Raw genomic sequence first — 13,369 nt, forward strand, 5'->3', positions numbered from 1 at the left:
CTTGAAGGCCAAAGCTGTAGCTGTCCCCTGAGTCCTGTGCTAGCAATAGTGTCCACCGGAGGTGTCATTCAAGGACCAGCGGGACGTAACGATTGTCGGGTAAAAACAATAATATTGTCTCGTATATTGTTACAATATTTTTTTTTAATTCTCAAATATTTTATCAGTATCTACCTTTAAAAATTTAGTGTGGCTGGGACACTGAAATTACTTTTTTGTTTGTTTTGTTTTTAGTCATCCCTCACAGAAACTACAGCACAAAAAAATACCTTAAATATGAGACACAAAAGCAGTGGGTTACAAAAATGGATAATACTAAGTGTGGGGTTTGATTGAAAATGATTGACTGAACAGACAGCCTGATTCAGCACCATGGAGAAAGACACTCTGACTATAGGGGTTTAAATGCTTCAACATGGGCTGGAGCAGTTTCAGAAAACACTTCCTATTTTCCACCTTGTGCATTATAATGTCTTCAATCAACTTTATCGGGCTCCAAGTAAGAAGTGCAACAAATTATGGTGTTCATATTATTTTTTAAATACATTTTTATCAGTGAGAATATGCTAAGTTACAGACTTCCTTCTCTCTATAATGCCATAGAGTTCAACAGCAACACAAACTCCATCCCCAAAAAATACCATTAAGTTGCCTTTCTAAAACTATTTTAAAAAGAAAATGGATTAAAGCCTCTGTGGAAGTAGAAGTTATTGCAGTAATGTTGTATTAGGCTGTATTTGTTTCAGGTGTACATAATAAACTGGGTACTGAGTGTATGAATGTCCAAAATCAGAGTCGTACACTTTCCCAGTCCTGCATTTACAATTACACTTTGACCCTCTTGTCTTCAAAACAAGTTCAATTTATAGTTTCATCTTTGTCAGTTTAAATTATAAAAAAAAAAATGTCCAAAGAGGCTATAAATGAAATGTATGTCCACCAAAATTAAGTAAAAGTCACTTCAGCATCCTCGAAACAGTTTGGCAACTGTCAGTTGCTGCATCTTCACATAAATGGACACAAAACGCAAATAAGACTTGATGATCGTAGTTCTGCAGGTGCTGAGTTTCTGTGACCATCCAACACACAACTTTGTTGTAAGTATCTGCATTCATTGGCTAAAGATTATGACCTCAATTTGACACCAAAATAATCCATAATATTGTCTCAAGATGACATGTTTAAAGACATGAAAATACTTTTTGATCAACTTGCATACGGAATTATAATGAGCTTGTTGGTTGGTGATGTCACAACATCCTGCTTTAGAAATCTTAGACTAGTGAGTATCAGATGATTGAAATGAAAGAGAAGCTCTGTCTGCACAGTGAAGGCCAAACATTCACTTGAAGTAACATGGACACATTGTTGAGCAGAGGGGGGCTTTAAAAGAAATGAAGAGCTCTCACTGAGTAAAATCTCTATTCAGAACCTCAACATGTTCATTGGATGTTTTCAGAGGGAAACTTGAGTTTTCACTAAAGCGCACCTCCTTTAATATTGTAGGTGTACTGTAAGGCCCTCTGTAACCCAGTGTCATAAAGCAGCCAAGCAGCAGTGAAAGTGTGTCTTTGCATGATTTCTTAAGGGCTAGATTGTCTTTAACCTTAACATTTAAGTAGATTTGGGCAATTTAAGATTGGAAAGAGTTTAAAAATCCTATTTATCATGCATGCTTTTGTCCTCCTCACATGACATGGGAATACTCTAGAGGCTGTACGATTTATTCCCTCCATGACCTCCTCTCAGTCCGACCTAGATTAGAATGTGCTGCAAACTCTCCAAATTACACAGATCAATATTATGGATCAACCCTATCACCTACATCGATCACGCCCCCTGAGGGCACGGATTAAGAAGGGGGGGGCGAGGGGGTGAAAACGGTGCATTCTGGGTGGAAATAAGATGCAGGCACTGCCCGCAAGTAAAAAACGCCGTCAGCAGGGTGTAGGCCGCGCTCCAGCCAATCACAGAGCGTCTGTAGTGTGGAGGGCGGAGCAAGGACACCACGCTTCCACGCATAAAGGAAGGGAAAAACTGTGCAGCTGCAAGATATTGCACACCTCTAAATAGTATAACTTCGCAGAGACACACACGGTAAGAGATGAATGATAAATCTATCTATCTATGTTTACGCGTATGCATTGCTGTGTCTAGCGCCTGAGCAGCCTGCGCACTGTGAGCAGGTCAGTGAATACTGAGGTGTGTGTTATGTACAGGAGCCTCCTGTGTTTGTCCCGAGACGCTGCATGAATGCTGCTTCCACTGTGTTTTTAGAAGTAGCTATGTGAATATGTGCGCGTGTCAAAACTGTACTGCTGTCAGCTGCGCGTGTAACATTGTATCACGCTGGTGCCCTTCTGTTGTTGTTCATCTGAGGCCAACATGGAGGCTTGTCGCCAGCTCACATTACCGAGTTGTCTACATGTCTACTGAAATGATAACTTGTCAGTCTCGCACAGCTTCCAGCTGCAATCATGTAAATCGTTGCCACAGATCTGGATGATGACTGTTTTCCTGGTGTAGTCATGAGAAATCAAAGATAAAATTCTGACTGCAGCAAGTACAAACTACATGGGGGATGTCTCCAACTCTTACTTTGTTCCTTGCAGTCTAGAGTGCCATCATGTCCGAGAAGAAGGCAGTGATAAAGAATGCAGACATGTCTGATGAAATGCAGCAGGATGCCGTTGACTGTGCCATGCAGGCGATGGAAAAGTACAATATTGAGAAGGATATCGCCGCCTATGTCAAAAAGGTATGTATTATTATAGTACAAACACGACATCCATTGAAGCCTGTGCGAGACCTCTTGCCCATGATGTGCTCATTATCATCTCCTCTGCAGGAGTTTGACAAGAAGTACAACCCGACATGGCACTGCATCGTTGGGAGGAACTTTGGCAGCTACGTGACACACGAGACGAAGCATTTCATTTACTTCTACCTGGGTCAAGTGGCCATTCTACTGTTCAAGTCGGGCTGAAACATGGCCTCTTAAAAATACTCTTCATTCAGTCCCCAATTCTTCTGTGCCACACGCTTCATTTGCTACCGCCTTTGTGCAGACATGCCTACCTCCTGGTTTCCTGCGTTCTTCAGTCCATTACTTTTTCCACCTATAACATCACTACCATCTGTGATGGACTGGTGTCATTTATTAAAAAAAAAAAGATGCCAATGTTAAAAAAAGAAAGAAAAGATGCCAGCTATTCTGCATGACAGCACTTGGTCAGCATTTGCACATCTGACAGACAATATTATGGCTTATGCTTTCCAGATATGTTTCTGTGCACTGATGTGCAAATCTGTACATTATTTCGTATAAATATGTTGTATAATAGCTCGTTTTCATTGACTTAAAATAAGTAACAGAGTTTTTGTTGAAATGCCTTTCATTTTCAGTGTCAACTGACAAGACTGTTGCTTCCACTTAATAAAGTATATTACACGTGAAGAGATTTAGGGTTTTGTACATGCCTGAACATTCCTGTTTACACTTGAGTTGTGAATATTTACCATTTGCTGCTGTATATCTGCATTGTAATTTGTTGTGTGGTCTGGTATTGTGATATTTTCAACATGTTGAGCACAAAACAACTTTGAAACAGTAAATTGGTTCAAACTGTGTCATGTGTATGCGTGCCTTTAATATACTATAATCAAATGTCTCGGCATGTTGTCGGGCTGGGCAGCACGTTGCCTCCTTTCTTCTCTGATCATAACACTCTTAACCATGATGCATTTTTGTTTGAGAACTTCTGGATGCGTGGGGTGTAACTTCTTATCAGAACAGACTGAAGACTAAAAGATCTTTTGTTTTGTCAAAATACACATTATGAACATTTATTATAGCTAGTATATAATAAGATGGGTAATGTTTTCAGTACACGTCGCACATACACAACATGCTGATACAATAATGCAATTTTGACCACCAGTATTGTCAGTAGACATCAGCTGGATTAGCGACACTATATAGAGCCACAGAATCAAAGGTACGGCTCCATTAGAAAGTTATAGTCTGTAGCAGACACTGAAAATTGAAATGACTGATAAACCCTCTGCAATTCATAAGGTGATACTGTTCTTGTCAAACTAAATCTTTGAGAAAAATAGATTTATTTACATTTATATATTGTGTCTTGTGGGAAGGTAGGTTTTTTTTTTTTCTTTATCGCTGGCTTGAAATTTAAAGAAACAGTCTATGCAATGAGACTATGATAGATCATCCTTGTCTAATACTTTATTTTGAGAGAGAAAAAAATTGGGTGGTACCGTTATGTTTATCCAAAGCCCTGTTTGAATATTCAGTGATTTTTCGCAGCGGAAAAACAAATCCCCACAACATCGTCATTTGTTGTTTTTAAGTTTCCACTCTAGAGGACAGTAATGAGCCTCAAAGCAGGATGTGAGGCTCGCAAGGAAGAACGAAATAAAGCACTTCCGAGGTTACAAATATGGAGGATCAGACCGGGACATCAGCACCGGACCCAAGTTGCCGTGGTGTCCCTGCTTTCCCTCCGGTGATTCTGTCCGCCGAGGCCGCCCCGTTCACTCCTATGGCGTCAGAGAGTTGGCAGCTCGGATCCTCCCCGTCGGACGCCGAAAAACAGTTTTCCCGCTGCGCCGCTAAGCTCCGAGCCCTGCGAGCAGACTCCAGCCAACTCCGACAGGAGCTCAACCTACTTTTTGACCAGCTCCTGTCCGAAAACTACAACAAGAACTTCGACCTGAGTATCAGCATCCAACCAGAGGTAACAGGAGTAGGGCCAAGAACCCAAATTGGTAGGTGGTAGTCGGGGCATACCAGGAGTTGAAGTGCCATGACATCATCACCTACCAATTTGGGATCTTGCCGTCTCGGTCACAACCTACCAATGCGATATTCCCCTTACCTTTTCACCACCCCAGCATTTATTGATCATCAATCATTTAGCTGCCCCCGAGCTTATGTATTCCCAATGATTTGAGCATTTCTCTTTGGGTCTGGGTTGTGTTTGAGCCTCTTTATTTCCATTTCAGAACGTGTGTAATCTGCTGACACACGCCAGCTGTCTTGTGCCGCTGAGTCAAGAACATTTAGTCATCAAACTCTGCCAGCTCGTTCATCATCTACTCAACCAACTAAAGGTAACAACCAGTCTCTAGTAAGAGTAGCGCTTACACAGCACATCTAGTCATGTACTGTTCAGGAATGTTTTTGTCCCATATGTGAGCTCATCATCACCCGAGATGTACATACTGCACCGTCCAAGTCAGTTTCTTAATTTACATCGTCTTGCTTATGTTGTCATTGATTTCTAAGGTAATAATGGACGAACAGACATTGGACGTCATGGTGAACTACACTGCCAGTGCGCTGAAAGTGTGCAGTACATGGACACACACAGATGTCCTCCTGGCACTCTCCACAGAAGTGTATGGGAATGGACCTCAGTGCCACCAGGTAGATATTTATACTACACACTCGTTTAAAGTGTATTTTACCTGTTATATACTTACGTTGACATTTTTTTCTCATTCATAGCACCTCAGCGATTTACTGGGGGAAGATGGAGTCCTCCTGCAGTATAGTTCTCCGTCTCAGCCGAATATGGAGTTGCGCCGTGTTGCTCTCACCTGTATGGCCAACATCTGTCTCAGGTAGGCACCGTCCTTATAAATTTAGCCAGAAGCCATACTGGGAAATGTTTAAAATCTTGGAGGTAGTGTTCATCACACCTAATCTTGGAGGAAGATTAAATTAATCTGGGGGTTGGAGGCGAAATGAAGCAAGCAAATGAATCCGAATTCTAAATGTCTCCTTATTCTCAATCGCTAACCAAACATTAACAGTCCTAAATCCTTCCTTTCCAGCGGCCTTTGTTATAACGTTGTCAAAAACCCCGTCACTTATGAAAACAACAGCAACCTCTGAGCAGCAATCTACGTGCTGAAAAGGGCAAATTTTTATTTGGATCATGAAATAAAGCAGACCTGCTCGGTTCTTTTTGGCCTCTTGCTGTGATTTATAAATTTTAATGCATGCAGTCAGCGCCGTAAGTGCAAATGTTCCACCAACCAAAGTTCCTCCCCGACACTATCCTGCAAGGGCACCGTCGCTGCATCTTGGGCTTAGTGCTGCCCGAGACGAATGGTTTAAAGATATAAAAACAAACCAGAGCATTTTCCCCCTATAACAGACTGATATATGGTTGCAGCCAGACTATTCTCCAGCACCGGCACAGAGATTGGTCTGGCTGTGCAAAATTAGTCAGCCTGAAGGCGGTAGGGGGCACTTGTACTCATCGGATTCCAGTGAGGGTCTTAGCTAAACATCCACTTCTCCCCAGTTCACCTACATACGAGTATGTTCAAAAATCTCGCGTTTGGTCCTCAAATACTTGTTTCTGCTTGATCCATCTTGAGGCCGTTGTCCATAATCCCTTCATATATGGTTGGTTGTAATTGTTTCTGTGGTTGGGTGATTTGCTTCTCTCCAGAATCCCTGGTCAACCGCCTCTGGATGATCAATACAGAAGTGTATGTTTCCGAGTCTTCCTGAAAACGCTGCATTCACCCAAACCTCCCAACACTGACGAGCTATTCTACTGCCTGGTACTAATATTTAGTGTGTTGCTCTAAAAAATTTCAATGAGAAAAATTTGTGCTGAAACATAGTTGATCCGTGCCTGCCCTTGTCTCGTCTGTGCAGGTGATCCAAGCAGCACTGAAGGGACTTCAGTTTTGTCTCTCAGGGGGGAAGTGGAAATTTGGTGGAGGGGAGGAGCTCGGGTCCGTGCTGGCCGCGCTTAAGGTTAAAAAAAAAAAATCACATTGCCTGTGCGCATTTTTATATTGCTTGTCTATACAAACGAAACGTTGTGACAGCCGAGTGTTTATTTGGAGGCCTGCTCTTGTATTTCTGCAGAGGCTCATGTTCCAGGGAGCTCCAGGTGTGAGCATCGAGAGGCTCGCTGTGCTTTACCCAGCACCTCTTCCGCAGTATGAGGGCGTCTCTGCACCAAAACCTGCTGAGCCACCAAAACCCTCAGAACCACCAAAAGATGCTGCTGTGCCAGGAAAAGCCTCGGGGGTAAGACGAGCCTTTGTTTTGTTTGCTCATATTAAAATCTGTAATGAAACACTGAATTTTGGTTGAACTTAATTGTCTCCCCGAAGAATAAAAAGAAGCGATCCAAAGGAAAGGGGAAGAAGACGAAAACTGAGGAGAGCAGAGCAGATGATGGGGAGGAAGAGGATAGAGAGGCCGTGCCTGCACCTCTGAAAGGAGGAGGAAGAGAGGGAAGCAGAGGCGAGGAAGAGACCCGGCCTAAACTTTCTGCCTCGTTTCTCTACCCGTCCTGGAAGCGAATCAGTTCTGACTCAGAGTTTTCCGACCCAGAGGGCAACGTGCAGAGCAAATTAAGGTACATAAAGACACGGGCGAGGCCCGTTTTTTTTTTTTACTTTGTAAGTAGAACCTAAAGCTGTTTCCCATGCATCCTTCTTCAAAATTCATCCTTTTCATTCTGTGTTTTTCACACTTCAACCTGACGCGTTTTTCTCTTTCAGACTGAACCATGGTCGTGTGCGTCAGGGAGCCCTGCACTGTCTGCTCGTGGTGGTGAAAGCAGTAGAGAAGAGGACTCTGTACGGGTACTGGTCCTCTTTCATCCCTGACTCTCCCATTGGGGGACCACCGCCTCTTACTCTCCTCACAATTATACTGAAGGACCCCTCGCCAAAGGTACAGCATGCCCTTTGTCATGTTACCGTTGTTCTTGACATTCAGTGTGTGATTCTTACGTCCGTCTCTTTACTCTTCCTCCAGGTGCGGTTGTGTGCACTTCAGGTGTTGTCGGCCATGTTGGATGGCTCGCGTCAGTTCCTGGCTGTGGCTGAAGATACAGCGTCTCCTCGAACATCTTACACCCCTTTCTCCTTCACGCTGGCCACTTCCGTCAGAGAGCTGCACCGTACTCTCAGTCTGGCTCTGCTGGCCGAGACCTCCCCGCAAACACTCACACAGGTCATAAAGGTACGATAACACCCTCTCTCTCTCTCTCTCCAGTGACTGCTACTGTCATTCTGACAACATTCAAACAAATATATTGAGCATGTGCATCTACAGCTTCTGTATAAGCGAGATGGTTCTCACATGTCTGTTATAACAGCATATCTCACCTCTCCCCTCTCTGTTAGTGTCTGGCCTTCCTGGTAGCCAATGCGCCCTACCACCGTCTCAGACCTGGTCTGCTCACCCTGCTCTGGAAGCAGATCCGTCCTTATGTGCGCCACAGAGGTCTGTATCATGTGAGTGCACTGAAATAGCTGCAGGATTTAAGCAGCCGGGTCTGTAAAGTTCCTATTCTCTTTCTTTAGATGTGACCGTGCGTGTGTCTGTCCTGACACTTTACGGGGCTCTGGTAACGACTCAGGCTCCTCTTCCCGAGGTGCAACTCCTCCTCCGACAGCCGGAGGACAGCAGCAGCAGCAGCAGCAGCGGCTCGTTCACACCGCAGGACTCGGCTCTCAGCTGGAGACAAAGAGACGGCGTCCCCTCGCCCTCCCGCACACCGGTCAAACCCTCCCAGCGGAGCCCGAGCACACATTCCCCCCACACTCCTCGCTCACCGGGGGAGAAAGAGAGCGCTCCGCCGTGGCTGCTACTGCTGTGTGTGTCGCTAGTGATTCAGCCCAGAGAGGACCAGTCAGACAGTGATGGAGTGGGAGGAGGCGTGGCTTTAGAGCCCCCTCCGGTTCGACTAGCCGCTCTACAGGTGAAAGATCATGCCTGAGACAGAAAGCAGCGAAACAAAGCTGCAAATAGAGTCTGAAGATGTTTTTTGTTTTTTTTAAATGCGTGTCCGCGTGCTTTTCAGGTCCTGTCCCACCTGGTGCGTGGCTACTTCTGTCTGACCCAAGCATGTCTGTGCGATATCGGGCAGGTGAGCACTCGCTGCCTCGGAGAGACAGACCCCTCCATACAGCTGCACGGAGCAAAGGTAATGCTCTCTGGTGAATGTGTAAGCATACAAATAAATGAGGATATTTGTCAAATACGTAGCAATAACACAAGCACTAACATCTGTGTTTTTTCTGTAGTTACTCGAGGAGTTTGGTACAGGAATAATCCAGCAGTACAGAGCAGAGGGCAATGTGCCCGAGAGCTCAAGGGTCCCCATAGAGCAGGTAAATACAGACTGTACTGTATATACTTCATCAGAATACAGCTATTTTTAAACAACTGTATTAAATGAATTTCCACTGTACCTCAAAAAAAATGTTGGAACTACAATGTGCGCCTGTTCATGTTTTCATTCGTACATCCGTGTGCTCCATGTAGGTGGTGCAGTTTTGGTCAGACGTGCTGAGTGGTCCGCTGAACAGAGCGCTGCAGAGCGAACAGGATCCCACGCTACAGGCGAGCGCCTGCGACACACTCTCCTCCATCCTGCCAAAGGCCTTTGCACAGCTGCCTGTGAGTTCCCCTTTGCTTGACCTCCGTCTGTTTCCATGCGGCTGGTCATGAGCCACATGGAGCTGTATGTGGGCAATGTGCCCGAGAGCTCAAGGGTCCCCATGCATGTGTGATGCTGTTTTTCAGGACAAGACCCAACTGATGTGCATCACCGTGCTGCTGGGGCTGACCTACATTGAGAACTATCTGGTGAAGACCGCAGCAGTCAGGGCTTTGGGAATCTACATACTGTTCCCCTGTCTGAGAGAGGTCAGGACATTGACCGGTTGTCATTATTAGAACAAAGTCTGGGGGAAAACTAGAGAAATCATGTTTGTATTTTTTTTATTTTCAGGACGTTATGTTTGTGGCGGACACTGCAAACACTATCCTCGCTGCCCTCGATGATCGATCTGCAAATGTCCGCGCCAAGGCTGCCTGGTCGCTTGGAAACCTCACAGATACACTTATTGTTAATATGTAAGACGGCACAGACGCACAATATAAAGTGGTAGAATAAAATGTTTTTATCTTGGATTTGGAACACTGGCTTACTTTTGTCCTGCCAAAAAGAGGGTACAAGTAAAAACTGATATAATATGCAAGGTTGCAAAACATTGATATATATATAATATAGATTTTTCTGTCTGTTATCTGTTTGTTTCCCGTCTCTCATCAGGGAGAGTGTGGGTGTGGACTTCCAAGAAGAGTTATCCGACATGCTGCTGCTCAAGATGTTGCAGGCGGCCACCCGAGCATCGGCCGACAAAGACAGGGTGAGAACATCCGTGCTTGTACACACAAGAGGAACACAAACATGAGATTTGTTGTCACACAAGTTAGTTCATAAGACATCTGTATAAATCTGAGACTGTACCATATGCATGAATGAACAGTTTCCTCTACTGGGTGACAACAGTTTCTAGTCCTCATTTGATTGGCTCGCATGTCTCTGAACCCTCCCAGGTAAAGTCTAACTCAGTGCGAGCTCTCGGAAACCTGCTTCACTTCCTGCGTCAGAGCCAGATGACCCGCTCCGCGTTCCAACGCCCACTGGAGGACGCAGTTCGCGCTCTGGTCAAAACTGTCCAATCAGAAGCTACAATGAAGGTCCGGTGGAACGCCTGTTATGCCTTGGGAAATGCTTTCAGGAACCCCGCCTTGCCTCTGGGTAAGTTGTCTCCCGGCGCTTTCATCTGTGTTTGATCAGTGTTCTCATCAGACTCTTGGACAGCTCAGAAACGTCTTGAGGTAATTTCTTCATGTGTGGCACAAACGTTCACTTGGGCTCAGGGATGAACTGAATTTGGTGATTTTGACGGTTAAAGGTCACTGTGACCTCGCATAACACATTTGTGGCTTTAACTCACAAATTAATTTGCTAATAATGACAAAATGTAACGCGACGGCTTAATAGAATAAAATAATAAAGTGATGACCATAACTGAGGAACAGAAGAGGAGGGCGTGACCATATTTCACATTTGATCTGATGTTGAATTAGTGACACTTATCTTGGTTGTCTACTTAGAAATTGTGGTGACTGTATAGATCTTTTGTGCTGTTGGGTTGAAGGTGTGTGTAACACATCCATGTTTTAGAGTTTGTGGCTTTTTTTGTAGCAACATCCAAATTTAAAGCATCGATTACTGTCATGGCTACAACGGTGTTTTCTATCAGAATCAGATTTAATGGCCAAATTCCCTCAAAGTCTTCAGTCTATATATGACATGAGTCGGGAGAGACGTGGCTGTGAACTGCAACTTGACTGATTGACAGAAGCACACAACCACGAGGCGGTAATTCTAGTTATTCGAGTGTGGCTGACACATTAGATTGACAGTTCACTCCCGTTTCTTTCTACCCGTCAGACTCGGCCCCGTGGTCCCACGATGCCTTCTCCGCCCTCTGCCACGTCGTTACGTCCTGTAAGAACTTTAAAGTGCGGATCAAATCCGCCGCTGCTCTGGCAGTTCCCGCCCAGCGCAGTTGCTACGGAGACCCAGAGCGGTTCAGCCGCGTGTGGCGCGCGCTGGCTGCAGCGCTCGAGGCCAGCGAGGACACAAACGACTTCTTGGAGTACTGCTACAGCGCCAGCCTGCGACACACGCTCTCACAGGCCCTCCTGCACCTGCTCAGCGTCAGCCAGTCGCAGGACATGCCCGCCCTCGCCGCATCGCTGGCCGGCGAGGAGGGCAGAGGCATCAAAGAGCATTTGATCAAGTATCTCAGAGCGGAGGAAGGAGGAGGAGGAGGAGGAGGAGAGGAGGGAGAGAAAAACACAGAGGGGGACAGTTTCCACCCACAGCAGAGACTCGGAGGTCTGCGGCAGACTCTGATCAGACTGAGGGCTGAAGGGGAGGGATGGGGGGAGGGGGAGGGAGGTAAGGAGGTGGTGGTCCCTTTCCTGGAGGATATTCTAAAGACCTGTGAAGAATCATGTTTTGCTTCAGAAAACTGAGATCATGACAATTCAGAGACGGCAGACAGTCGGAGGAGAAACATCCAAACACAAAGAGGGTCATTCATCAACTGCTGATGAGTGGTTGCACAGTGAACATTGGTTTGATCATTTTATTAGTGATTTACATACATCTGCTAAATCAGGACATTATAGGGATAATGAAAACTTATTCTTAATACTGTTTATTGACTCCAATCATGATGCCCATCCATGACTCAGATTATGAAGGACACTTATGTTGTTAATGTGAACACAACATTGATGACAGACTGAACTGATAAACTGTACAGCAGATGAGATATAACCCCCCCCCCCCCAATAATTTTACATTGTCTGTCTTCACAGTACCTCAACATCAAAGAGTACATAGTGTACACACAGTGCCTTTAAACAGGCTGTTCTTCTGAGTCTTACCTATTTACAAAGTTAATTGTCAAAGTAAGAACCAGTGCCAATAAAGGTCACTCATTTGTAATACAGTACTGTGTAAAAGGTTTAGGCGCTGTTATGTGTTTAGATTCTTCGACATCACACAATACCATCAGGGGGGCGTCTCAATCTCACTCTGCAGCGTGACAACGACTCGAACATACAGCCATAAAAAAAACATCTTCAGCTTCAGGAAGAACAAGGAGTCCTGCACAAACCACATCCAGCTGAGGCCGCCTTAATCCACACAGGAAGTGCAGCACATGCTCCAGTTTACCTACCAAGTGCCTTGATCAAATGTATAGCTGTATTCATGACTTTGCATGCCTGTGGCAGATATGACTGATCAAGCAGTGTCTTTAATTCATTCATTTATTACAACATAATGGTTTTTTTAGATCGTAATAACTGAAATCACCTAAATGACCTTGATGAAAAAGTTGACGTACCCATAAATGTTTGTCCTGATAACACACATAAAAGCTGACACGCACAGGTTTGTATGGATATCTAGTGTACGTTTCCACAGCTGTAACCACGTCATTATAGTTTATCAGCATTACAGATTTATTTTTTTTGTATATTTTTGTTTCTAACTGTATCAGTAAACTTTACTCTGTTGCTCACTAAAAGTATCATTGTGGTGGAAAATGAGCCTGACCGGTTTGTGAGTTTGTGATTGACACCTGCAGCATATGTGAAGATGTGATCATTAATTTTAGTTGCATTTAAACTTGAATCACAACGCGAGTTGTCTGATTCTGTGGTTTAATGAGTGGAACAGTTGCTCAAGCTGCACCTTTTTAATTATTTACTGGCACCCTATAATTTACTGCTATTTTGAATTGTGTGAGTAAATATCACTTCAACGTCTTACAACTATTACTGCGCTTCTGTAATGACGTAAATATTTTATGTTCTCATATTTATCTGGTAGCTTTTATCAATTTTTGCAACGTGGAAGAATCTAACATGACAGATTAGTAGGTTTGGTTACCGCTGCGATTCTCACTGGATCGAGACAGGTTGAAG

The 13,369-nt window shown here is 44.5% G+C and overlaps 2 protein-coding genes across 2 annotated transcripts; both read left to right on the forward strand.

Annotated features, from left to right (window-relative positions):
* The first annotated feature begins 1,986 nt into the window (after positions 1-1,986).
* Positions 1,987-3,630, forward strand: dynll2b (dynein, light chain, LC8-type 2b). The gene is made up of 3 exons (XM_069146394.1): positions 1,987-2,097; positions 2,613-2,758; positions 2,849-3,630. Exons 2-3 carry the CDS (start codon positions 2,627-2,629, stop codon positions 2,984-2,986), a joined length of 270 nt encoding a protein of 89 aa, XP_069002495.1. The 5' UTR covers positions 1,987-2,097; positions 2,613-2,626; the 3' UTR covers positions 2,987-3,630.
* An 862-nt stretch (positions 3,631-4,492) lies between these two features.
* heatr6 (HEAT repeat containing 6) lies at positions 4,493-12,991 on the forward strand. Its single transcript, XM_069146395.1, has 20 exons — positions 4,493-4,757; positions 5,026-5,133; positions 5,309-5,449; positions 5,531-5,646; positions 6,486-6,600; positions 6,698-6,799; positions 6,914-7,078; positions 7,165-7,412; positions 7,558-7,732; positions 7,817-8,023; positions 8,188-8,287; positions 8,368-8,765; positions 8,868-8,990; positions 9,091-9,177; positions 9,332-9,466; positions 9,593-9,715; positions 9,801-9,925; positions 10,125-10,221; positions 10,412-10,616; positions 11,316-12,991. Exons 1-20 carry the CDS (start codon positions 4,563-4,565, stop codon positions 11,903-11,905), a joined length of 3,555 nt encoding a protein of 1,184 aa, XP_069002496.1. The 5' UTR covers positions 4,493-4,562; the 3' UTR covers positions 11,906-12,991.
* The last annotated feature ends 378 nt before the right edge of the window (positions 12,992-13,369 follow it).

Source organism: Embiotoca jacksoni, unplaced genomic scaffold, assembly GCF_022577435.1.
Source record: "Embiotoca jacksoni isolate LCO1_2020_lvr unplaced genomic scaffold, fEmbJac1.0.p SCAF_13, whole genome shotgun sequence".
Lineage (NCBI taxonomy): Eukaryota > Metazoa > Chordata > Actinopteri > Embiotocidae > Embiotoca > Embiotoca jacksoni.

What these genes read in the sequence shown, in the direction of transcription:
- dynll2b (XM_069146394.1), top strand. Translation starts at nt 2,627, where the DNA reads ATGTCCGAGAAGAAGGCAGTGATAAAGAATGCAGACATGTCTGATGAA. An exon ending in TCGCCGCCTATGTCAAAAAG is followed by an intron (nt 2,759 to 2,848) that starts GTATGTATTATT and finishes TCTCCTCTGCAG; the next exon opens with GAGTTTGACAAGAAGTACAA.
- heatr6 (XM_069146395.1), top strand. Translation starts at nt 4,563, where the DNA reads ATGGCGTCAGAGAGTTGGCAGCTCGGATCCTCCCCGTCGGACGCCGAA. An exon ending in ATGGCCAACATCTGTCTCAG is followed by an intron (nt 5,647 to 6,485) that starts GTAGGCACCGTC and finishes GCTTCTCTCCAG; the next exon opens with AATCCCTGGTCAACCGCCTC. An exon ending in TTCGACTAGCCGCTCTACAG is followed by an intron (nt 8,766 to 8,867) that starts GTGAAAGATCAT and finishes CGTGCTTTTCAG; the next exon opens with GTCCTGTCCCACCTGGTGCG.